The sequence below is a fragment of the Periophthalmus magnuspinnatus genome, chromosome 5 (assembly GCF_009829125.3).
Source record: "Periophthalmus magnuspinnatus isolate fPerMag1 chromosome 5, fPerMag1.2.pri, whole genome shotgun sequence".
Taxonomy (NCBI): Eukaryota; Metazoa; Chordata; class Actinopteri; order Gobiiformes; family Gobiidae; genus Periophthalmus; species Periophthalmus magnuspinnatus.
This window is the reverse complement of record NC_047130.1, coordinates 9388104-9415734: the sequence shown is the minus strand read 5'-3', so window position 1 is coordinate 9415734 and position 27631 is coordinate 9388104. Positions and strand designations below refer to the sequence as shown.

General features: G+C 37.0%; 1 protein-coding gene across 2 annotated transcripts in view; it reads left to right on the top strand.

Annotated features, from left to right (window-relative positions):
* Window positions 1-27631, top strand: part of chd6 (chromodomain helicase DNA binding protein 6) — a 117834-nt gene that overhangs the window by 56638 nt on the left and 33565 nt on the right. For both annotated transcript variants that reach the window (XM_055222157.1, XM_033966101.2), the window contains exons 4-21: window positions 891-1020; window positions 2968-3118; window positions 5131-5280; window positions 5836-5901; window positions 6846-6907; window positions 8645-8762; window positions 10007-10093; window positions 11252-11389; window positions 15366-15487; window positions 16217-16460; window positions 18570-18746; window positions 19412-19555; window positions 20617-20715; window positions 21958-22114; window positions 23606-23816; window positions 24525-24720; window positions 25628-25792; window positions 26859-27038. In XM_055222157.1, coding sequence (XP_055078132.1) covers window positions 891-1020; window positions 2968-3118; window positions 5131-5280; window positions 5836-5901; window positions 6846-6907; window positions 8645-8762; window positions 10007-10093; window positions 11252-11389; window positions 15366-15487; window positions 16217-16460; window positions 18570-18746; window positions 19412-19555; window positions 20617-20715; window positions 21958-22114; window positions 23606-23816; window positions 24525-24720; window positions 25628-25792; window positions 26859-27038 — 2597 coding nt within the window. The remainder of the gene's footprint in view (window positions 1-890; window positions 1021-2967; window positions 3119-5130; window positions 5281-5835; window positions 5902-6845; window positions 6908-8644; window positions 8763-10006; window positions 10094-11251; window positions 11390-15365; window positions 15488-16216; window positions 16461-18569; window positions 18747-19411; window positions 19556-20616; window positions 20716-21957; window positions 22115-23605; window positions 23817-24524; window positions 24721-25627; window positions 25793-26858; window positions 27039-27631) is intronic.

The following is a 27631-nucleotide window of genomic DNA, read 5'->3' as shown; positions in this document are numbered from 1 at the left end:
ATCTAAAAACAACTTATAAGCTCTGCACACATAAACATGCTATTTCTAAGTAGGCCTATGCTTCTATTTAAAACTAGAACATTGCATGTTTCTATGGTTACACAAAGTAAGGGATGATGTCTGACTGATGAGAAGAAAAACAAAACGTATCAAGACAATTGACAACAGTTGATATTTCTCAGTTGTGATGGACTGCAATACAACCCAGGATAATACCAATTTATTTTCCCATTGACATTTGGAAAAAACATCTTGGAGTGTAATCAGTTTTTGAGTAGCTGGTTACCTAGTTGTATTCCAAAAATATACAATAATAAATAATATAATCATAAATGTAAACGTGATAACTTTTTGTACGTAAAGAGGGGGTACTACGCAAAATCAACTTTTTGGAGATTTAATGTTCCCTCGTCAAAAACATGCCTGAAGTGGTTTTATATGTCATCCATGGAATCCAATACACTACTACTTCACAAACCTGATGCAATGTCCAGTATTTTCATTAGCAGGATGCATGCTGATTGCGTTGTGATGGTGCTCTGAACAGGAGTGAAGGAGGAGCACAGAAAGCAAGGGAAGAGAGGATTCAGAGTGCCAAAAACGACACTGAAACTTATTTAACATGTTAATACATTGTTTTTGCCAAATATAGCATTTCCAAAAACATGGTGATCTAAATATGTTGTGTGTTAACAATCAATACCCCATAGAGATGTAATACCCTTTTAAGTTTCAGTCAGATACAAGTTTTTATTAAAATTTTCTGTGTTTCATGGTCACAAATCATCTTAAAGTTCCAACCAACTTTTTGAATTACATGTTTCTATTATCATTACTATAGAGTCACTTTAACATCCTGATTTTTTTCTTCTTTTTCTTTCCCTCCACAGGTGCCCCAGCTCCTCCCGTCCTATCCAGCAAGGTCTCTGGACACCACCAAGCTTCCCCGGCCAAGGGCAACGGTCCGGCCCACCACCGCGCTCCCCCCTCTGGCCCCAAACAGCGCGGACGCAAGCCTAAGTAAGTGCCTCCTCCATGTACAGGGACACCACTGTAATAGTAATTTATGATCATCCGAAACAATAAAAAACCAAAGATGCAGTTACGGCTGTCTTCAAGTGGACAATAATGGCGGCAATGGGAACAAGGTAGCAGTAAAGATGTCAACCTTTAGGAGTTATAGCTTGTTCTTGACTGGTTTTGTAATATATCACTTAAGGGTTGTTATGGTCTGTCCCTTTTCATTTATAAAGGTAAAAAATAGACAATTGATTTGGACGTTTAGAGGTGGAATATATGACACCTGAAAAAAATAATGTCTGTATTAGTTAAAATGCCTATTCAGAATATTGTTATGGATGAAGTCAATGGAGGAAGAAAACCCTCTTAAAATAAATCAACTGCAACTCTACTGATACACTTGCTTCACAAAAGATGTTTATTGCAGTAAAAATATATTCTTAAATGTGACAAGTTAAATAGTCTAGAGCGGAATGATTTTGGACACAATTTTTCTGCCAAGTTTCGCTTCACCATTCGCAGATTAGATTTGGGATTTGTATTTTATTTGTTATGTTGTTTGATTCACATAGCACAGAGCATTTCCAGGAGGTTTCATATTTTCTTGTTTTCGCTTACTTCGTTGTTAAAGTTGTTGCAAGGTGATGCTGGGAGCCAAGTAGAGCCATTCTTGCGAACCAGTTTCTTCCACCGCTAACGTCAAAACTAATATCTGGTCTAGTCCATTTTGAACAGAATTTTTAAAATGAAAGAAGCAGCCAAATATTAGATATGTTTGGACTAGGGGTGCACCGATCCAGCTTTCTGTTCTGATACCTATGTCGTTGCTTTGGTTTTATGTATCTGCCACTACTCCGTATTAGTTGATATTAGGGCGGAGACTGAGAATATAATTTATTTCCTTTAAACATAGACAGCATACGGTAAAAAATGTATCTAAATGTGTTTTGCAACTACAGAACAGTTTTGTAAATTTTAATATTATGAGATGTTTCAGCAGATATTGGCCAATAAATCATCTTATTACCCCAATTTATAGACCAAAATAAGATATCAGCTGAACTAATATTTTGGAAGCCAATATCTGATCAACAAAAATTTTTAATATCGGTGTTGATTCCAGTATTGTATCGGTGCATTCCTAGTTTGGATGTGCATAATCAGCAATGACACACATTTTGGTCTCTCGACTGTGGACCTCCTTGTGGTGTTTTACTGTTTGGTCAGTTACCTGAAAAGTGCAAAGTAATAACTACCTGTGTTTATTTTTTGCTATGGGCATGTTAGTCATTCAGAACAAGGTCACTTTAATTTGTTTGCAGTGATACAAAGTTATTTTTCGCTTTCCTAACGCATCTTGATTATTCACCAGTTTATAAGCACTTTTCACAGCTTTCAAAGGCCAGAGCGGAGTTTTGACTTCAAAGATGTAAGATATCTGCGTAATCCCCCAGTCGTCCAGGTATGATCCATAGCAAAAGAAAAATTGTTAGGAAAGTCAATTGACGATCGTTGCACAGGACTGAGGGGCTTAGACATAATTTATCTCCTATTTATAACTCCATCCTCAAACCTAAACCTAAACAAGTCCAGTGACAGAATAGACTTTTTCTTTTGCCATGTCAAAGTTTTAACAACAACTAGAAAGCTAAGAAGGCACTTCCTTGTTCTCAGAGGACAAAAATGCTTTAAAATTAGATTCAGACAGCACACCTTGATTTGTTTCATTTTCACGGCTTTTGTAATGTACTTTATCACTTTATTAAATGAAAAACAACATTTTTTGGCATATCGCCCACCTTTATTTGCCATTTTCTCTTTTAGATGTTAGAAGGACCCAAATAATGCATACTGAATTTATTCATGGTCTCAATAATCTGGACGATCATACACTTTGCCTTTCATTGTTGATATACATTTAATATCTATTCATCTTTTTCTCCTCAGAGCGGCTGGTTCTCTGCCGGTGGAGAAGAAGAAGAAGGGGAAGAGGAGAAAGGAGGAGCTCCTTTTAGAGGCTGTGGAAAGTGATGACACCACGTCCACGTCAGGCCTCACTGTGGGGGGAGAGGACAGCCAGGACCCTCTGGACAGCAGCGTGAGTGGAAGAAACAAAACAACTTGCAGATCTGATAAATTTTGGGATAAAACTAAGAGTTATGTTTTAAAATCATAATTCCTTTCATGCTGCACATTTTAAATGTTTTCAGGAACCTTAACACGTGAGAAAACACAAAATACTTAAAACCCCATGTAACTTTTCAGCCCAAATAGACGAAAATAATAGATGTTTTTTTTGCGCTGAAAAATAAACAAACCTGACTCATATACGGCCGGATGAAGTCCATGGAAATATTGTTCTTTTGGCTCTAATATTCCACAGTATGGCATAAAACTTATCTACTTACATGGCCAATGTTCTTGAGAATGATTTATCTGTCTATTTCCATGGAATTGTGAAGGTGATGTGCCACCTCCAGAAAGTTACACAGTGTTACTTCACTATAAGATCCTGTAAACCTGGGGGCTGGGAGGATCTCAACTTATATTAGCTTTTATCCAAATTAAAATATACGTCCTCAAAAACATACCTGGAGTTGTTGTTTTGTTTCATTTATACATGTTTGAGTAATCCTGCTCTAAATCCTATTTAGAGTACCGTAAATTTCGGATTATAAGTACTTTTTTTTTCCACGCTTTGAACCCTGCGGCCTATACAGCAGTTCGGCATGCACGCAGAGCGGACTGTGCGTGAGAGTCACCTGTAGCGACAAACCCAGATTTTAAGTAGGCATTGTCTGTTAAATTTATCTTTCTTTTTCTTGGAGGTCGTAGTCTCCTCTTCTGGCTCCTCGGTTGTCCTTTTCCCCTTTGTTAAAAAACTCTCCAAAGACTTTTGTTTTGGCTCATTTTCACTCGCTTGTGGCTCTACTTTTGGACGACATGTCTGATGTGTTATACGTGAAACGTCATCACGGAGACAAGAGCAGATAATGTACTTGCTACTACATCAAATAGATTTCTGTGGCGATTTCCAGCAGGATTTTCATGATACATCTACGGACGAGCTTATTAGTGTGTCACTAGGCACGGGCGAAGGTTGCTCCTGACCCCTGTGCGCACAGCGTCTGAAAATTAGGGCTCTTTACGCAGGACTGTGAGCTGTGTCAGTGTTTGTGAGACGTGAGACGTGAGCGGTGTTTGTTTTGAACATTGTTCCATGCTAACATTGTTAAAAAAAAGCATGTCGGTGCACCGTCTTTCTGTGTAAATATCTCATGTTACAATATGAAAACCTGCGGCTTATATTCAGGTGCGGCTTATATATGTACAAAATTGATTTTCTCTTCAAATTTAGCTGGTGCGGCTTATATTCAGGTGCACTCTGTAGTCCGAAATTTACGGTATATCTATTGAGTTCTCAAAACACTTATTCTCACTGCAGATTGTCATAGGCTGTGTATATAAATGGACATAGCTAACCTGCTAGCCGCCGTGAAAGGAAGTGATCATGCTCCATTGACTCACTTCACTTTACATAAAAAAACTTGTCACCCCTCTCTTTGTAACTACTGCAGTGAGCCTCATAATTTTGGTCTTAAAATGTTCGTATCAACACACTACATGATCCTGGTCTTTTTATTTTGTTATTTTGTTGGTGATTCAAGATATGGAAAATGAGTAACAGGCAAATCAGGTGCCTTCTTTCCATAAGGTCGCTCCTGATAGCATTAATAACAGGTTTGATTGACAGAACTGTTAAGCACCTGGTCCCTGCTAAACCAGCAGTGCAGCCAGGAAGGGTGTTACCTTCAACAGCCTGAATTCCAAATGTGGAACTCTGCTCCAAATTCACTGCTATAACTGCGAGCCTCGATGAGCCGCTATGGGTGACGTTGTCCAGTAAGGCTCCTCTTTGTTTTTAAAGTCAGTATATCTTAACCAAACTTATTCTGATCATGTTAACAATTGTATTCTCTACAGAGGTAACCCTCTTCAGTTGCCAGCAGTTGAAGTCCTTACAGTCTCTGCTGCCATTTTTTTAGTATTATGGGACAAACAGAACAGTGTGTCTTTAGGGGTAACCTCCTCCCTGTCTCTCCTCCACAGAAGCGGCGTTCCGGGCGGCAGGTGAAGAGGAGGAAGTACAATGAAGACCTGGACTTTAAGGTGGTGGACGATGACGGGGAGACCATCGCAGTGCTGGGGGCTGGGAGGATCTCTGCTCTCAACGCCACAGCTCTGGCCTGGCAGGCAGAGGTAACACTGGTGCTGTGCTTTGACATTCGAATTCAAAGTGATTTTAGATGAGATTTAAAGCATGTTCTAATGTTTAGTCATCAGAAATATACTTAGATATCTGGGAAGTTCATGAAAGTGCTTCAAGGAGACATATTATGCAAATCTGACATTTAAGAGCTTTTAACCACGCTATAAATGTTATCTCTTCTAAGTGGTAGATGAGATTAGGTGATTTGTTTTAGATCAGTATTGCGATTTAAAATGAACAACGTTCTAAATACTGAGAGAGATCATGGCCAGAAAGAAAGCTATTGATTTTGCCGTTTACATTTTAATAGTCTTACAACTCCAAAAATCTGATAATAATCAGTGTGCATGCAACTGCAGGCACTGTTTGCAGAAGCAGACACTTCCAAGGAACAAGGATTAAGCAACTCTTGCAAAAGAAAGATGTTCCATACATAGTAACTAACATGATCAATGCAAAATCTTAAAGCATTTTTTATATATGTCTTCAGAAATGCTGCCTTTTGGAGAGGACTTAAATCAGACTATTTTTCTTTCTTGTGTCAGGAACCGCCAGAGGACGAGGCCAACATCATAGAGAAAATCCTGGCTGTCAGACCAGTGAAGAAAGAGGTAAGTTTTGGACAGGACTAAAGGTGAACAGGGCAGTCTGATGGCAATGTGTTTCATGGACTGCATTAAATTCAGTTTTTATTGTATTTTTTTGACAGCCTTAAATACAATGTTGCAAAATGTACTAGTGAATATTGTTAGACTGTCCATTTTTTCTTTCTTTTTGTGTAATGCCATGTAGTTTGGTGCCCTCAATTGCATGCTGAAACCACCATGTATTCACTTAGGAAAGTAATTGTACTCTGAATGCCATCAAAGCCATACAGTTACTCATTAAAATTCTGCATATGTATTTTTAGCACATGTATTTAGTTACTTCCCAACACTCTGTGTGTACATAGTAAGGTGAGAAAAGCAAGTCCTGCAGGTCCGTAAATTGACTCTTGTGAGTTTTAAGGGTTAGAAACATACCTGGAGTTTTGTTTTGTTTCATTCATACATTTTTGAGTAACCTTTCATTATCAATCTGTCTACATCTCCTAAGCTCAAAATGATTTGCACCTTGTGATGTCATGAAGCAGTAGTTTTCAAGTTAATCGATACCTTTTACCTTTTGTTTAGTAGAGAATGGTAATTCAGAGCTGAACTCATCCAACTGAGTCTAGTGAACGGATTGTGGAGTTTAAAAACACAGTGGAGCACTTCCTGTATTATCACATGACATCACAAGGTGGATCATAGTTTTTTTCTTTTCGTAAGAAGACCTCAACCTAAGTATGCAAGGTTTGTTTTAAACGTGTGAATGAAACAAAACACAACTCCAGGTATGTTTTAGGTCAAGAAACAATATTATAACATGGGTCTGAAAATAGTCAGAATATAAATTTTAAAGGGTCCATATTACACTATGTATTTTTGGTACGTGTATTTAGTTATTTCCCAAAACTCCCTGTATGTAATTCGACACTACCTACACTCACTGTGCCATTTTTGCCTGTCTCCAGACTTCATCAACAGAGGACCAATCAGAGGAGGCGGAGGAGTTCTACGTCAAATACAGAAACTTGTAAGTGTCATGGCGGTGCGTTCTCACTTCTCCACACTCGACAGACACCGTGTATTTTCAGATCTGCGTCAGCTCCACGTGGGTTTGAGCCTTTTTGTGTCTGTGTGTCTTAGGAAGAGAAATTACAGCTATAAGTAAATAATCACTTCGCAATCATAGTTGTTAGACTCCAGCTGTTTTCAAAAGTATGTGATATTATTTGTGCCCTTATATATGAAGTAAACATGGCTGCAATGATTAATCTGCATCACTACGACTACTACAATAACTGTTTGACTAGTTTAATTATTGCCAATCAATACCAATCATCCTAAAAGACCATTTATAACAAATAGAATGGCATGATTAAATAAAAATGTAAACAAATGGGGATTTCCACTTTTCATTAATACTTTTTATTTGCAAATATTCTCTATGAAGAAGCATTCAGTCAGTATATTTACCTTTACCTATCGCTGAATTTTCAACTATTATTAAAATTGCCATCAGTTGCAGCCCTAGTTAACATGAAAAATTGTAAAGGTGGGGATTTATTCTGAATTTGGTTTTGTTGTCAAATGAAATACCTAATTAGAAAGAAGAATACATACAGAACATCCTAATTATTCACCACAATGAATTTATAAGCACTTTTCACAACTTTCAAATGCCAATGTGGACTAGAACTTCCAGTACACTTCCTGATTGTCAAAAACGCTTTATAATTACATGCGGACAGCACAAATCGATCTGTACTGTGGTAAAACAAATTTTGTTTAACTTCATAGATAAAAAATCTGGTACAGCGATTTTAAAGATGCCAGGCAGGCAAATCCTCTAGCTAGGTATTCCCATACCTCCAAAACGCTCTAAATTCCTCGAGAAATTTCCTCCCTCTTATGAATTAAAACACTATCTCCTAGGAGTACCACTGAATATCTGAAATTCCCTGGAGACTCATTGTTTGTTCTAGCACTTTGCTTGTCGTTGTTCAGGCCACAGCACTGACACGAATAGGTTAAGATGTTTGTAATTTATTCCCACTGGTGATGAATAAAACATGTAGCCAAGGCCTTCGGGGAATTTTTATTTTCAAATTCAGAAATAATGTATTCAGGCGCAGCAAAACTTACAAAAAGTTAAAATTTATACCAGTAAAAATCTCCTATCGCACAATGCATTAGGACAATTTTTGCCAGTTTTATCCAAGTTTTATTGAATTTTTTAATCAGCCTTGCCAAAAAAAAAAAAAAAATTGAATAAGCTAGTAATCAGGCAAAAATAATATCAATGTAATACCTACATGTTAAGAAAGTAAATATACCACAGTATTGGTTTGTATCAATATACAAAATGAAAATCTGCTCGGATAATAATTTCAATTAAGTTTATTTAATTTTATTTCGACAAATGAGACAAAATCAGCTGTATCTGTATCCAAATTTTTCTCCGTGCATTTGAGCCAAATTTGTCTTATCCCAGTATAGATGTATTGTATAAGCAGCTCTTGAGGTCAATATAAGTCAGCTGTACTGTCTGCATCTAATTAAAAAGCGTTTTATTGTTCGATAATCAGGACATGCTTGGTTAGCATGGTAGTTGGATGCTCTCCCTGTTTCTGTGTTGGTGTGTACACTAGACTTTCCTTTGGGCCAGGAGTTCTTTGAAATCTGAGTGAATCTGTCCTGGTTAAATAAATATGTTTTGATAGTATAAATAATAATGTGAATATCGTCTTACTTCTGTTGTTGTTTTCAGTTCGTACCTGCACTGTAAATGGGCCACTCTGGAGGAGCTGGAGAAAGACCCAAGGATCCACCAGAAAATCAAACGCTTCAGGACCAAACAGGCCCAGATGAAGCACCTCTTCACTGAGGTCAGACTCAGCTCTTTGTACTGCTTTACACCAATTATTGGCATATCTTTGAAAGATTAAAGCCGGGGTACCCAACCTTAATTCTGTTGAGTAAATATTGTTTTCCCTAAAAGAATATTGACCTTATTCAGCCTCCCAACTTTTGCCTTTTTGACACGGTTTCTTTGTGGTCGCACTTCTGGTTAAGCGGGAATCACTAAAATATGAGACAAAGTAGGTTGATTTGTGTAAAATGTTTAATGTTCATGTACACCAACAAGTCATCAATACACCTATTCTCTGGGAGGATTTTTTTCTTTTATCTTTATTTATACAGGGGAACCCATTGAGAGCTCTTGGACTCTTTTTCATGAACGCCGTGTTTAAAATATAATTTTAAAAAAACAACAACAACAAAACAAACAGGTATACAAGTACATGTATACAAGTCCATGTAAAACATTAAAAACAGGTGTGAATATAAAAGGTCATTACCAGATGATTAAATTACGATTGTGTCACCAACATATCCAGTTTTACTTTTCTTTGAAGTGTATACCATTTTTGTGGCGCAAAACATCTAAAAGCCTCTTTCCCGTCTCAGTTCTGGTGCGACTCGTCCTTAGCCTTATGCAGTCATGTGATCTGCTAATAAATGTTACATTATCAATGATTAATAAGTAGGTGAGGTATATTTAAAACGGCTTTGTAGTCTGTATAGAAGCTAATTGATGTCAAGATCAGCAGCTCCATGCAAAATAATATAACTCGAATAATGATGGCGGCGCCCACGGCAACGTCTGGGATAAGGTGAATATTGTAAAAGCAGCCCGTCAACCCAGAACTAAGTGCCAAAAGCTCTTATTGGCTGCGCTTGGACAGTTCACCGCACATTTTGTGGTCTGAAAAAAGCACATGATGAAAATGATTGCATATGAATATTAACGTTGTGCTAAAAGGATTGTCAAATCAAATCAAATCAGTCTTTATTTATAAAAAAATACAAAATGCTACATAAAGTGCTTCCCAGTCATTAAAAGTAATCCTTCATGCACATGTATCAAAGTATTTTTGTAAATGTATCATAAAAATCATTGAAAATAAATGGCGAGTTAAAACAACATCAAAGTTATTTCTGTAACTGGTTTTATTACTCTTCCATGAGTTGAAATGGAAAATGTCCTGTCTGAAAACTAAACCCACGACTACAATCACATAACATTGACTACATGCATCAACCACACTACGTTTCTGTGTGTCCTCAGCCTGACGAGGATTTGTTTAATCCCGACTATGTGGAGGTGGACCGAGTGCTGGAGGTGGCTGTTACCACGGATACAGAGACAGGAGAGGTACGTCATAGATAAGAAAATAATTACAGTTTTATAAATGCATACAATCTTGTTGCTAAAAATATTTTCAAATAAATGTGACAGTATTTTAACATATTGCGGCAGGACTAAACTGGACTAAACCAGGAACAAAATCAGTGACAAAACAAAGAATTGGTACAAAATCAGTACAAAAGACTAAAACAAAGAATAAACAAGCAACACAAAAGCAGAAAAGAAGTCACAATAAGGGTCATTCCAGGAGTAAACCAGGGAGTAAACCTGGGACTAAATGAGGTCTAAATCAAGACTAAATCAAGGACTAAATCAGGACTAATTCAAGGACTAAACCAGGGACTAAATCAGGGACTAAATCAGGGACCTAAAGCAGGGACTAAAGCAGGGACTAAAGCAGGGACTAAAGCAGGGACTAAAGCAGGGACTAAAGCAGGGACTAAAGCAGGGACTAAAGCAGGGACTAAAGCAGGGACTAAAGCAGGGACTAAACCAGGGACTAAACCAGGGACTAAACCAGGGACTAAACCAGGGACTAAACCAGGGACTAAACCAATATTATACCCGGGACTAAATCATAACTGAACCAAGGACTAAATCAGGACTAAATTTGGACTAACTAGTACAAAACCAGTACAAAAGGCACTAATCCAGGGAATAAACAAGAACTAAAGAAACTCCAACGCCAGGACAAAAAAAATGTCCAAACCAGGACTTCACAAGTACTGAACAAGGACTAAATCAAGTCTAAGCAGGATCTAAACCAGGATCTAAACCAGGATCTAAACCAGGATCTAAACCAGGATCTAAACCAGGACTAAACCAGGACTAAACCAGGACTAAACCAGGACTATACCAGGACTATACCAGGACTATACCAGGACTAAACCAGGACTAAACCAGGACTAAACCAGGACTAAACCAGGACTAAACCAGGACTATACCAGGACTATACCAGGACTATACCAGGACTATACCAGGATCTATACCAGGATCTATACCAGGATCTATACCAGGATCTAAACCACGATCTAAACCAGGATCTAAACCAGGACTAAACCAGGACTAAACCAGGACAAATCCAGAACAAATCCAGGACTAAAGCAGGACTAAACCAAGCCTAAGCAGGATCTAAACCCGGCCTCTCCCACCCTCTCTGTGTAGGAGGTGACACACTACCTGGTGAAGTGGTGCAGTCTGTCTTATGAGGAGGCCACGTGGGAACTGCAGGAGGATCTGGACCCAGAGAAAGTCAAAGAGTTCCAGGAGATCCAGAAGCCGCCCTCAGACCTCCGGCATGTGGTGAGCACTGGAGTGTTCTGAAGTTTATTATGCATTTGTTTATATGTAAATAGGCTCATCTTTATCAGAATGGCATTGAAAACAAAGAATCAGCTATGTAAATGTATTTTTCCATATTTTGATTAGATTTGTAATTTATTTCTATCATCTATATTAAGTGCACAGTGACATTTTTAAACGTGGTGAAGAGCAGTGACATGGGTGATCAAATTCGTGTTTTTAGAAGTATAAACAGAATGGAGTTTGGATGTTTCCTCCTACCAATAAAAGTGAGTACAATAGGCTTCCATGTGGGGCTAATACTCTCTTAAAAATGAGAGTATACATTTCAGCGGGACCTTCAGTGGGGTGTCAGCGGCAAAACTGTTGTTGTGTTTTTTGGCAAGACACTTCACACACGCGTAGTATGAATGTGGTATGTGTGTGAGTGTTGGCGGTGGTCGTAGGGGCCAATGGCGATGTATAAATCCATTATGTTATTATTATCATTATTATCAATAGAAAAAACTACATTCAGATTAACATTTTATATATGTTTTACATGTAATTCAAGGTCAAATATTTAGTTCTCTGAAAGGACATTATATTACCATTACATCATAGACCCTTTAAAAGTTTGTTCAATGTTTTTTGCATTGTTAGGTGGTTATTCTATGCTCTTAAACTTTTTGATAGGTTTTACTAAATAAATATTGAGCTGAGTCATATTAGATATACACTGTATCCATAGATTTATTTTTATTCCATATATACCACAAACCATAAGTTTTTTTTCTTTTTCTTTTTTTTTTTTTTTTTTTTTTGTTGTTGTCTCCATTCCAAAATTTTACACATTCGGATAATTTAGCATTACGGTGACCATTCAAATAGCAACTTTCATTTGATTGGATTTCGCAACACTAGTGACCATTTTGTCTTTTTTTATAACATACTTTTTATTTTTATTTTTTATTTTATTGTCTTCTTAATAGCAATTTTAACCCTACTCTGTCAGCATTGTCTCCGACTTAAGTGGACCATTATAGACTTAGGCCGTGCTCGTATGGTATATTTTATCAGCTCGCACACATAAGAGCCCATCATTACAGGTTTATTTTTAATCCTTACCGCATTTCTCAGAACATAGTTTCCCCATTCAGCTACTGTCCTTGAGACTCCCCACTCTGCCCATGTTTGTATGGCTAATTAGCTGCAACGATAGCCTCATACTACGAGGGGGAGGGGGGTCTGTGGTGTGTTTTTCAAATGACATTTAGAGATTGTTCAGATGACGCAAACAGTTGTTGGAAAGTAGTTTGAAAATTAACAAATCTAGTGCGAGTTGGATTTAATGGACATTATACAGTGTTATAATGGTGAAATCGCAGAAGGAGGGCAGAGCTGCTATTGTTGAAAGAGATTGTTATTTTAATTAAAGGGCCACTGTTACGCTGTTTCCCGATCTATGTTATTATGTAATTTTTAAAAATCAAAAACATGCCTGGAGTTGCGTGTTGTTTTATTCACACATGTTTAACACACAAAGTTCCTCTCTCATACAGGAATTGCTCCACTGTATAGAATCATTTGGATAATTTCAGCCCTGCAATTGGCAATCTCTGCTGAACAAAATGTAAAAGTAGCTGTTAACCCAATGACTAATAATGCAGGGTTGTTCAAACATAGCTCACAAGAGTCAATTTTGTGTAATATAAGAGCTTTAATAATAAAATAGGAAATATGTTTTTGCCAGTTTATAGCTAAATTACTTATAGGTTGCATTAATGTTCTAGGATTTCATAATTTAAGGTGGATTTTTATTTGTTCACGACTGGCCCCTCAAATTTGCCATATTAATCTCATGGTTTAACGTCTGTTCAACTGACTACAATCACTTCTTTGGGGTTGAATAATGGCACCACTTTCTGAGGCGATTATTGAACAAATTATGTTGCGTTTGTTTATTTATACTGACAGAGAAGACATTAAACTTTGTGCCAGTGTCTGTTTCAATTGGATAGACCCAGTAATTACAGAAATATTAACCATAATCCAGGTCAACAAATTTGCAGTCAGTCTAAATGACACTGTGGCATGATTGGACAAGTACCACAGGGCAATGAACAAAGGGTGCATTTTAACAATAAACATGTTGTTGCTTCTGTTTCAATTTAAAAATTGCACTCTGCAGCCTTTCTGTTAGAGGGTTCATCTTCCTACTTATATCCATGGAGATGTTATCATATATATTGCCTTCACTCCATTAAATGTATCTTGCATCTATTATGAAATATGGGCTTATACTGCAAAAAAGCCTTTAAAAACAAGCATTTTTACGATGAGAAGGGGTGTCTCTCCACAGACCTGACCTGTGACTTGTTCTTGTTGGTCACCTGCTTGTCTCCATGGAGATAGGCTACCAGAAATGCTACATAGTGCACCTTTAACAGTATAGAATGTTGTAGTGGTCAGCTGAATCTTCCGTTGCTCCTGCTTCAGGTGCTCCTGCTCAGATCTAATAAAACCCATAGTACAGAGAAATATGGTTTGATGGTCGCACGAAAAATGAGAATCAATGATAATAAATACAGAGCTGTTTGGGAGCAGAAAGATAAGTGTTGAATGTGTTCTGTTAGCTTTATCTGTTATTGTAAATGTCATAGTGGGACAAATTTGAGGTTTCTTTAGTCGTTGAAAGGTGTATGTGTGTGTGTGTTTTGGGGCTAAATCTTGCCAAATAAAATAAATGAGTTTGGAATAAAAATATTAAATGTGTAATATTGTGAAATTAAAATTACAGTTTCACAATTATTGATAAAGTTTGTCACTGTGACATCCTTGTTTTGTCCTTCATGTATTTCTGGGGCTATTGCAGTTTTCAATGAAATAGGAGAGGAATGGTTGAATAATTAATGCTGGTATACAAAACAGAGAGAATGAAATAATAATAATAATAATAATAATAATAATATAAGATTTGCACATGATGATAATAATGATGATGATGATGATAATAATGATAATCATAATAATCATAATCATATTTTAGATTTGATCATTTTGCATCCTTGAATCTGTCCTAGAAATATATTGATGTGCCAGTACCTTCAATTTCAAAATGTTTTATTTTTTCATTCACAACAATTGTCAACACTGTCGGTAAAACACTGAACCTGATTGGGTTGAAATAGGCTTCTTAAAATAAAAGAAAATTCTCTTAAATTGATCTGATCTGTAATGATTTCCCTCATCATTAAGAAAATTTGTGGGCAAGGAATATTTGACCTAATTTGAGTGCAACTGTTTTAATCAATTGACAAAATGAGTTTGCCAGAAAAAAGTTAATTTAACCCAGAAAAGCCTAACGTGAGGGTTTTATGCAAGAATCTTTTTTTTTTTTTTTTTTTTTTTTTTTCTAGTTTTCTACAATGTTGTAACATTGTTCCCTCATCAAAAACATGCCTCAGGAGGTTTTAAATGTCATCCATGCTTGGTTGAGTAATCTCTCTCTACCTCACGATTTGAACCCTCCTTACGGTTAGCTGTAAGATTCTGTCCAATGCTCATCCCACCAGTCATCCATGCTCCCATACAACCTTTTTTTAAATGTTTTTTATTTTTTATTTTTTATAAATAAACAAAAACATGATACAAAACTGTACACAACAACTTCACAAACCTGATGTGATGTGCAGTAGTTCCATTAGTGGGATGCACACTGATTGTGTTCTGATAGAGCTTTAAAGGTTTAAGCACGTAGAGGAAAGGGAGGGAGGAAATTGAAATTTTAAAAACCTGCAAATATAGCATTTTCAAAACAATAAAAGGTAAAATGGTCATCTAAATATGTTATGCGTTAGTAATTAATAGTGTAATACCCCTTCTTTAAGCCACTAACAGATATGATCTTGCTAGAAAAAGGTCAATTTTTAAACATATGAAATACATATTTTAACCTATTTTAAAATGTAAAAAGTATTTTATTACTGTTTTTCAGGAGCGTCCACCTCCAGAGAAGTGGCAGAAGTTGGAGCGTTCCAGAGATTACCGTAATGGGAACCAACTGCGGGAGTACCAGCTGGAGGGCATGAACTGGCTCCTCTTCAACTGGTACAACAGGTCAGTGGTGCAGGAGAGAGGGATCTTTTGGGGTATTCTTAGACCTCAGGGTAGTACTATGTTATGAAGGAACCCCAAACTATTTATTTACAAACTACAATGTACATAGAAACACAATGTAGTAGAAAGTGATTTACAATCCAATGATATCAATCCCACCATCCTATCTGGGTTTTCCTGATGTCACACTTTTAAATTAAACAGGTGTATTATGCAAAATCGGCTTTTTGGGGCTTTCTACCCTGTTTTAACATTGTTCCTTCATCAAAAACATGCCTGAAATGCTTTTATGTCATCCACACATGTTTGAGTAATCTTATAATCTCTCCCTGGCCGTAATCAAACCCCGTCCAGTTGCAGCTGCAGTGTCAGACTATGCGAGAACACTTGTTCATGCGATAACTATTTATTAAAGGAAAAGACTGTGCTGGGCTCCGGCATTTGGCCAAAGCACCGCGGCACCTCCACTGGATCACTACTTTGAACTTTAGAACTTTAGGGAATACTTGCAGCCACTGGCCAAGAACTGCACTAGGAGCAGTTTGAGCCTGAGGTTATGTTTAGCAGCACGATCCTATAAAGTCCGCACTCCTACGTCACCCATACTGCAGCGATTTTTCATAAATATACAAAAGCATGATGCAGAAGAATACACAACAACTCCAGAAACCTGACGTGATGCGCAGTAGTTTCATCCCCTCTCCAATTTCTCCTCTTTTGATTTTACAGGAAAAATTGTATCCTGGCCGACGAAATGGGTTTGGGGAAGACAATCCAGTCCATCACTTTCCTGTACGAGATGTTCAGTCTGGGCATCAGGGGGCCGTTCCTCATCATCGCCCCCCTCTCCACTATCACCAACTGGGAGAGGGAGTTCAGGACCTGGACCAACATGAACGTCATAGTGTACCACGGATCGCAGATTAGTCGCCAGATGATCCTGCAGTACGAGATGTTCTACAGGGATGCACAGGTCAGGAGCCGACTTCAACATCTTTATGGTGCACTGTATAAAGGTTACATAGTGCCCCTTTAACTGGTATATTGGTGGTAGATTATAAATAAATTAAATACATAAATATAATACAAATAATAATAATAATAATAATAATACATTATAAATATGCTACTAAATAAATACAAATATAATAATAAATAAATACAAATATAATAATAGCTCTCCATCTAAGGGCACTCACACTAGCCCAATCGTACCATGCCTAACCAGAGACAGCCCCTAAAATGTGGTATATTTGTCCAGTGTGAGTGCAAATGATCCAATCACGCTCCAGCCTTTGGCACAGTTGGAGGAAGTGGGCCAAAGCACAGCACGATTACTTGTGTACGCACTGGAGCTCTGTCACATGCACTGATGTTGCTCTTAAAAGGAAGTGAATTTTACACTAAGAGGACTGTGGGTGTTTATGTCTGATCAGATTTTGAATTTTAAATGTCGTTGGAATTTCTCACTTTGAATTTTTTAACTCTGAAAAAAACATGTTTAAACTATTACTCTGAATTTCAATTGTTTAAAAATTCTAAATAAAATCACCTTTTAATTATTCAGCACATATATTCTCACGCCTTCAGATTTAACTGTCAAAATTCGGAGTGTAAATATATACTTAAAAATTCAGCAAATTAAATTCAGAATGAAGATTTTTCAGAGTTAAAACATTCAAAGTGAGAAATTCAGCCGCATTTAAAATTTACGCTGTTGTTTAATCCATAAACTGACAGAGGTGTGTATCACAGCAGGAGTAATTTTTGCCTCAGTGTATTAGAGATCTTCTTCTTTCAGTTTATTGGTTAGAGATATTTCATGCTGTTGACTGGGCTTGTTTTCTCCAGCATTAGCACCATCGGTCTATAATAAGAACTGGAATAAAGTGTCATTTTTGGCATCATGCGCCTGGGCTATTGAAACCAGTATAGCACCATGTTTGGTTCATCTTCCAGATCTTATTATACGTTTGTAGTTAGCACTTGTAAACAAACAGAGCTACAACATGACGTCATTGGGCCGTGGCTCTGTTCATTTGTGAATGTGGGTCGTAGAACCCTTCACTGTTCAAAAGATCCAGTGGGCGTCTCCTAAGATTTTTACATTATCACATTCTTAAAAGTGAACCCAACCTATGATGGCATACTAGTGTTGTCACAATACTTAAAATTTCAAACTAGTTTTTGACTAAGGAATAGACTTTATACTATACTAATAAAAAAATAAAAAATAAAAAAAAAAAGCTCTTTAAATAGACAATAGAATGTGATTTTCAACATTAAATGGTAGTACTTTCTTTATAGTACCTTGTGGTCTGATATCTGTGTAATCCCTCATTGTCCAGGTATGTTCCATAGTGGTCCATGGGCGCATACTAGTCTATGTGGTCTTATACTTACAGCTCAAGATCATTCTAAATCTATTCAGGAAAGGTTCATTTCTGTCCTGTGAATGTGACATTTTTAGTCTATTAGTATCTGATTTTTGATACAACCCTAGACAGTCAATACAAGGTGATATACCGGTATTACAAACACACTGCAATAATACGCTTTGAGTGCCTTGAAAGTGGAAAAGCACTATATAGAAATGTGACCATTTATCATTTAATGATGATTAAACACAAAATTGTGTTTTAATTACATCAGTTTAAATAGGCTTCATTAAAAGACATTGATCTGTTAGCAGTCATGTGGCTAAACTTAGCTTCTCCCCTTTGTTACCAGCAGAAGGTGCAGGTGACACTAGTCCAAGGCTGCTTTTTTTTTTTTTGAATGATAATGTATTTTTACTAGTATTTAATAACCATTATATGTATTTGCATATTATTTATCATAATTGTGGCATAAAAATATAGCATAGTATTCAATACAATATTTGTTCTTTGTTGCTTCAGTGCATCCTGTTTACAGATTATTAAATTATTAAAGTTTGCATTTATTTTACATGTTATAAGCCTTTTAATTTGAATTTAATTTTACAATCAATAGTAAACTAGACTTTTTTTCAATGGTTTCTGTAGGTTACAGTTATATAATAGCACTAAAATGATATGTAATGTTCTCTTTTCGTCTCCAGGGTAACACTATCCCCGGCGGGCTGAAGTTCCACGGGTTGATCACCACTTTCGAGATGATCATGGCCGACTGTCCTGAGCTGAAGAAACTCAACTGGAGATGTGTGGTCATTGACGAGGCGCACAGGCTCAAGAACAGAAACTGCAAACTCCTGGAAGGGCTCAAACTCATGAACCTGGTCAGTACCTCCACATGGGACATTCACCCAAGAACACACTGCCATTGGTAACACGTGTTGGCCTTTGTCCAGTCCAGGCACAGTAATGAAACTGCTTACAAAAAGAGGGCAGCCATCTTAAAGCAGATCTATTCTGCAAAGACTTTTCAGATCTTTCAACCATGTTATACTTGTTTCCCCTTCTCATTTACCTTCCCAGAGTTTTATTTGGAGTGATTTGTGCATGCTTAAGTAATCTTTAATTGCTTATTATCAAGACACCATTTTGCCGATCAACCACCACCGGCATACGCCCACTGCTCTGTACTTACTCCGTTCTTCAATTTTATTTTCTTCATCGATGATAGCCGTAGGATTCAGCAGCACTGCGTAGTCATTATGGTACAAAGAAATTTTTAAAAACCTGCTACTCGCTTGTGTAATCGGCAGCTATGACACATGAGTTATATTTTTAGTTTATACATATAAATATACCATTTTGTAATAATATCCTACATAAATACAGCATGAAGCTTGTGCAGTTGTAGTGTTGTGTTTGCAGTTTGGATGAACCCTAGTGTTAACCCTCTGGTGGTCATCCGGGAGTCATAAAGCAATTGCCTATTTTGTGCTTTTCACATCAACACATGAATGAGCCTGTGGTCCAAACTCTACTGTGTTTTCAGGAGCATAAGGTGCTGCTGACTGGGACCCCTTTGCAGAACTCTGTGGAGGAGCTCTTCTCTCTGCTCAACTTCCTGGAGCCGCTGCAGTTTCCCTCCGAGAGCGCCTTCTTAGAGGAGTTTGGAGACCTCAAGACCGAAGAACAGGTCAGTCAGGCGTTAATACATCAAATTCAAATCTGCAGTTCAATTTTAGCCCTGCACATTTACCATCTACTGCTCCTATGCATGCACTAAGGGAATCATTCAGTTCTTTCAGGAATCATAGATCAGTTTGTGTTGCTTCACTATGTGCAAGACATTTTCTGCATTATGTTACTGTTTTATGGAGGTAGTGTTGTCAAAAGTATAGAAAATAAGATGGTAATCAATATTAAAACTAGTATCGAAACTAGAGCTGGTATCGACACTAAAAAAGTCACTTTCACAGAACAGAACTGAACCTTTTCTGAATAGCTTTAGAATGATCTTGAGCTGTATCAGAACAAGTATTGGACCGTGTAGACAGAACTGACCTGCAAGACTGAGAGATTACACAGAGGCCACATGGTAATATAAAAGAAAGTACTATGATTTAATGTGTAAAATCACATTGTATAGGCTGTTTATTTATTAACATTGTGATATCGTATTAAATCTGTTTATTACTATAGAAATCGATTTTGAAATTGTTGTATTATGACAACACCAAGATGTGTGTCACTGCAAGAATGAACACTTTGTACATTAAAGTTCTTATTATAGCGTGCAGTTTTATTTGCAGGTCGAATAAGTTAGAAAATGAAATCGCAATGTCACTCACAAACAGAACATTCAGTGCAATACCCTAGTCCAAGATGTGGAGACACTGGTATGGTTGTCTTTTGAAACATCATTTTTTACTATATTGTCACTGTCCTTGTCTGTTTTAAAAATGGACCATGAGTTTGGCATAAAGATGAATTGAACTGAACTATAACACTGAAGAGAATATTTTTTGGTTCCTTAAAAATTTAACTATTACAGATCTTAGTCATGTGTAATAAGAATAATAGTATTTTGTCTGCTGAATGCCAAAGTGTAGCATTTATAAAAGAAAAAAATGATGGTAGAATTTCATTGGTAAAATTTAGCATTACACAAGCACACATGGTCATTAAACATTTATTCTTCTGTATACTGCTTATGACCTTTGCCCTCTGCCCCCTGCCCCCTGTGCTGTGCTGCAGGTGAAGAAACTCCAGGCCATTCTGAAGCCCATGATGCTGAGGAGGCTGAAGGACGACGTGGAGAAGAACCTTGCGCCCAAAGAGGAGACAATTATTGAGGTACTCAATGAATCTATTTGGATGGTAACTAAAAGAGTAGTTTTGATAATTATACTGTCATTACTCATGGACACAGGACACAGCGGCGCACATTCTACCGCCACTGTAGTCAACAGAGAAATTATTGGTTGACAAAAGATTTGCCCTGTGCATCAGTTAATTGACTAAAAAGGAGCACGGTTTTAGCAAAAGGCTTCAGAATGATCCCTATGATCTGACCATATATTTATCCCCATTTACACTGACAATACAAGAAAAGTCTCAGTTAATTGTAGAGTTATATGAAAAAGACAAATAAATTCCACAATTAATTCCCAAATCTTCTTTCTTTATAATTCCAGTCAAATAATAGTCAACTAAGTTTTGGTCGACTTCTATATTTTATGGTCATTTAATTAAATAAGTGGTTTATTTACTTAAATGTAAGAAAAATTTATTTGTATGTAAGGTTGTATATTATGGAAACATTTACTCCTGTGAGCTTTAAGCCATGTTATAATGTTGTTACCTCATGAAAAACATACCTGGTTTGAAAAGCATCATTAGTCTGTCTACATCTCCCAATCTCAAAATGCTCTGTTCCACCTTGTGATGTCATGAACCAGTAATTTTCAAGTTAACAAGTACCTTTTACCATTTGTTCAGTAGACACTGCCAATTCCAGGGCTGAAATGAGGTGTATGGAGTTTAAAAACACAGTGGTGCACTTGCTGTATCACCACGTCACATCACAAGGTGGAGCAGAGTTTTCTGTTTGAGAGAAGAACTCAGCCTAAATAAAACTACATTATAACATAGATCAGAAAATAGTGCAATATGGGGCCTTTAAAGTTTCTCATAATGTATGTGTTTTATATAACCAATACCAATTGCACATATTTGACATTTATAAACCTGAAAAATGAACAGAGTCTGGTTTAAATGTCTTCATTTTGTCAAATTAGATACAAAAATTGTGCTGAGGAAATTCTCGATATCTTACTTCAAATTTTGCCCAGTTTTTTATAAATCTGCTTAGAAAATAATTTTGTACAATCTGTCAAAAAATGTTTTAAGGTCAAGATGGGAATGGTGTAAAATGTAAAAGGTGCATTAGTGTCTCATTATCCAAGTTACCATTTTATTAATATCGGTATTTTGGTAATAAAAGTTAAATCAGAACAAATACCAATTGCGTCTTAAACCTTTTAGTAATTACAATAACATATAGCTATATCTTGGTCCTATATTGTGTTTTTGCAGGTGGAGCTGACCAACATCCAGAAGAAGTATTACCGAGCCATTCTAGAGAAGAACTTTTCATTTCTGTCCAAAGGAGCCAACCAGCACAACATGCCCAACCTCATCAACACCATGATGGAGCTGCGCAAGTGCTGCAACCACCCCTATCTCATCACAGGTCTGAGCCCACAGCACATACATCTCACCAGACTCATAGCAGCGCTGTCCAAGTCATTTTTGGGCCAAATTCAGTTTTCAGTCCCATTCTACTCACCAGATCCTGCTGCATCTATAGGTATCAATGGCTCTGTACTCAACCAATCAGAAAGAGTTTTACAGCCAAAAAAAACTCACAAACTTTCTCAATAGTAACAGTTTTTAATAGTAAGTAAGTATAATAGTAAGTAGCAGTAGTAGTAGTAGTCAATGTGATCTAAACTAGGGTTAATATGGCAACTATAACCAAGTCTAAACCAGAACATTTTACTAGACTGGACCACTTATCCTGTTCTTCTAATTTGTGCAGTAAATTACCCAAGAAAACTTTAATGTGCCTTATTAGAGTAATATTTAATTGTTACAAATCACATTTTTTAAAGGCAACTAGGGATCTGCAACCACTACTACTATGATTACTACTGCTGCAACATAAAGAGCAGTACTGCTGCTACTAAACTGTTCCACTATTAGTTCTACTTCTCTATTACTTACATTACTATTACTACTATTAATACTATTACTATGACTACTGCTACTACTACTAGTACTGCTGCTGTTACTGCTACTGCTACTATTCCACAGCTACTACTCTACAACTACAGGTAGTACTTCTACTATGCTACTATGGTTTCTTATGTGCCAACTACTACAACTACTACAACTCTAACTGGACAAGTAGTAACTGTAGCAGTCGTAGAGTTATATATTGGCTGATATTTGCTTTCTGTTCACAATCTTTCGTCATCCGTCATCTGGAGCTTCAAAGAATATTTTTGTTCAGTCAAGATAACTAATTATCAGTAGATAACACTTCTTATAACTGGAACTTGTTTATCTAGCCAATGTCAAACCCAATTCATTTTTTTCACTCAACCCTTGACACTACTATTACTATTTCTACTACTGCTACTATTACTGCTATTACTGCTCCTATGATATTATTTTACTAATACTATACTATTATGGATGTAACTTCTACTATGCTACTATGGATTTATATGTGCTTACTTCTCCAACTACTGCTACAGCTACTACTTGTCCAGCTACAAAGTTTCATATTGGCCGATATATATTAATATATATATAAATATATATTAATTTGCTTTCTGTTCACCATCTCCCGTCATCGGGCTCTGAAGCTTTAAAGAATATTTTTATTCAGGAAAGATAACTCATTTCCAATACTTAATGCTTCTTATAATTGGGACTTGTTTAGCTAGCCAAAATGAAACCCATTGACTGTCTGAATCTGGCTCGAAACATAATGGAGCGAGTGATGAACAGATTGATACCCCTCTGCAAAAAAAACAAAACACATTAAAAAAAACAGAAAAATGTCATTCTCGACTAACTGGCAAAGTTAACATATATTGTCATGTGGTTATAATTTGCCAAAACTATTTCTTGATTCCCCAACATCACTATACGTTTCTGCTTTTCACCTCGACAGGAGCGGAGGAGAAGATCTTGGAGAGCTTCCGGAAGAGCCACAGTCCAGATGCTCCGGACTTCCAGCTCCAGGCCATGATACAGGCTGCGGGAAAACTGGTGCTCATCGACAAGCTGCTGCCCAAGCTGCTGTCAGGAGGCCACAAGGTCCTGGTCTTCAGCCAGATGGTGCGCTGCCTGGACATCCTGGAGGACTACCTCATACAGAGACGGTACAGCAACACCGCACTATGAAAACACTGCGGAAAAGAAAGAAGCTATACAGTATTGGATAGCTGTTGTTACGGCTGTACGATCGTGTAGTTTGTCCGGCAAGTTTTGCGATTGTGATTAAACAGTGGTGCTTAGAAAGTCAAAAATAGCCTAAAAAGCCAAAAATACTCAATAATAATTAATTTCACAAACGTTGCGGTTAAGATTATAGTTTAAAACTGTCAAAAATGTATCTTATGAATTACGCACTACTCATTTTCACCCTCCTTTAATCTAAAATGATTTCAAGTACCCCCTGCTAAGTGCAAACTCCAGGGGTCCCCATTCATAGAGAAACACCCATGTACAGCGCTTAGCATAGTGAGATTTTTACTCCAACTCATTTATATGTTGTATTTTGGTACCTATTTTATTTCTTACTCCTTTTATTCACATGTTTTAATTATTGTTAAAGTGGGTGAGAAAAATGTGTATTGTATTCTCACTCCTTACAAATAAATAAAAAATAAAAAATTGGGGTATTTTGTGTTGGTGAAATACATTCTCACTAACTCACAAAAGAATTTACCCTAATGGTTCAATTTATCTATTTTTTTTTTACTCAAGGACCACTCAAGTTTATATAAAACATTTAAAAACAGACAAAAGACAATTGCGATACCTAAAAGAGCATAGCCCTTACTCTCCCCCTTACGTCTCTTCTGCAGTTACACATACGAGCGAATAGATGGTCGTGTGAGAGGAAATCTACGCCAAGCCGCCATAGACCGCTTCTGTAAACCCGACTCAGACCGCTTCGTGTTCCTGCTGTGCACCAGAGCCGGAGGTTTGGGCATCAACCTCACCGCTGCAGACACATGTATCATCTTTGACTCTGACTGGAACCCACAGAACGACCTGCAGGTACAACTACTGCATTTTCAAAGATCTTTAAGGACCTAAAATGGTTAATATCTGGAGGTAACACAAATGAAAACACTAATGTGATCGTAATAAATTGAATGTTACTTAAAAGGAGACTGTTAGTGAATGAGGATTGCAATGTGAAACTATTTCTTGTAGGTTACTCATATAAAAGCAACGATGTAATGAAAAATTTTAATAATGTATCTTGTGATTAGGGATGCGCCGATCCGATACTGGTATAGAATATCGGTGCTGATACTGAAAAAACTGTTGGATTGGACATCAGCTTCCAAATAACGATTAAGCCAAAATCCTGGTTGGACTTGTAAAACGATGTAATAAAACTATTACAGATGGCCCAGAAAGACTCATAATGATTGAACTTTTAGTTATACAAAGCTGTTCTGTAGTTACATGAGGGATGAATATAAGCTGCATTTGGAGAAGTTCTGTCTTATTTTATTTTTGTTTCAGTCTCAGCCCTGGTATTGATTGATATCGGGTATTGGCAGATACTTAAATATATTGTACTAAAATCTGTATCCTAACTGAAAAAGCTGGATCGGTGTATTCCTAGTTATGATGTGCAAACGCAATGTATATAGAAAATAAATGTGCAGATTTCCATACATTTCTAACACAAACTTTGGATTTAAAATGTTAATTGTGTTGTTATCACATGTACCAGACTCTGCACATAAGAAAATATATATAATATATATATATAATACTTAACTACATTTTCAAAATATAAAAAGCTTACACAAGGGTGGCTAAATATTCCAAAACCCCTTATTTGATAGTTTTCTTAATTCAAGTCATTTTAACTTGCTTAGATAATTTTGTCTTTGTGGTGTAGAATTTTCTATATTTATTTTAAAAAAATGATTTTGTTGTTGTTCAGGCCCAGGCGCGCTGTCACCGGATTGGTCAGAGTAAAGCAGTGAAAGTTTATCGCCTCATCACAAGAAACTCTTATGAGAGGGAGATGTTTGACAAGGCCAGTCTCAAACTGGGACTGGACAAGGCCGTGCTGCAGGACATCAACCGCAAAGGCAGCCTCAACGGGGTCAGATATCACTCTATAGTTTTTTACCACTTGCTAATTTAAACAAATGTTAAGTCCGAAAGGAAACTTGCATTCATTAAATTATCAGTATTAAAGGCGCTTTATGTGATTTTTTTTTTTTTTTTTTTTTTTTTTTTTGTGTCTTCAAAAAACTTGAAAAACAACTTTTTCATTTAAAACAGTTGGCAGTGGTTCTGGGTTATTCCTCCATTATTTTATGCATTCTGAGCATCCTAACTATGCACTGCAGTGAGTTTATGAGCGTTTTTCAAAACTCTCCAAAAACGGGAGCGGAGATTTGCGGTCAAGGTAACGCTAATAACAACAGGGATACCAATGTGCACTTCCTGATTCTTGGATAATTAGATGCAGTCAGCACGCAGCAGACAAATGTTGACCTCAAGAGCTGCTTATACAATATATGTGCATTGAGGTAAGATACATTTTGCTCAGATACATGGGAAAAATAATGTCCAGGACCTTTAAATCTGTTTGATGATTTGGGGCTTTTAGTTCTTAAAGTAAAATTTCTTTCAGTAAAAATTTTTGATAGAACCAATATGGCGGGAACTGTTTGACAACCATGCGATATCTACCCTGACTGCCCCCGTGAAAGGCTCTGTACATGATTCCAGACCGTGAGTCAAGAACATGTTTAAGTTTGAACTTTTAACCCCACCCACTTAGTCCTTTCTGCTGCTGTGATGTCGCATCATGACACAGAAACTACTGTCTGGTATAGTGTTATGCAGTTGTTAGTTCTCCAGTCCGTTTTTTGCTATGCTTGAAAATCCACCAATGTGTCTGAGATGTTGTTAAGCAATTGATTCCCATGATGCTCAATAACAATGTGCCTGATTGCACAAAAAGAGGTGACCCTGCCAGTACCTTCTGTGTTAGTTGATACGTGACAAAATGTGTAGATTATTTATTACAGTCTCAGTTTTTGTATGTAGCTGTTTTTACTCTACAACATGATGTAAAGAGCATTTATCTTGATTAGAATAAATTAAAGGTTCAGTCCCTATAAGAATGCTGTATCATTTATTGCTGTTGTCTTATGTAGGTGGCGCAGTTGTCCAAGCTGGAGGTGGAAGACCTGCTGAAGAAGGGTGCGTATGGAGCCCTGATGGACGAGGAGGACGAAGGCTCCAAGTTCTGTGAGGAGGACATCGACCAGATACTTCAGAGGAGAACCCAGACCATCACCATCCAGTCTGAGGGCAAGGGCTCCACATTCGCCAAGGTACAGATGGGGCGAGGGGTTAAAGCCCTGATACTGGTCTGTGGTTTGATAATAAAAGGTAGTACAGAGATTAGTTGTGCTGCAAAATAGATGTCTATGCAGTATGCTTCTATTTAACTTCATTTACAAGTGTTGATAATGGATCTAATGTAGGTCTTTTTTATAGACTGGATAAAACAGTACCTATGCACAGGGGTATACAGACACACGTGGACAAAATTGTTGGTACCCATCAGTTAAGGAAAGGAAAAACTCACAATAGTCACAGAAATAACTCGACTCTGACAAAAGCAATAATACATAAAAATTCTATGAAATTCAATCAGTGAAAGTCAGACATTGCTGTTCAACCTTCAATAGAATTACTTAAAAATATAAACTCATGAAACGGACCTGGACAAAAATGATGGTACCCCTAGAAAAGACATAGCAATTAACAACTCATACAATCATTTTGCATGGTTAAAAGTGGACAAAAGTGTGCTTATAAACAGGAATATCCCTTCCTACCTACTCTCGACTTTCTTCTGATCTAACAATATGAAGATAATAAGTGTTGCTGTAAACATAGTCATAGTCACATATTGTACATA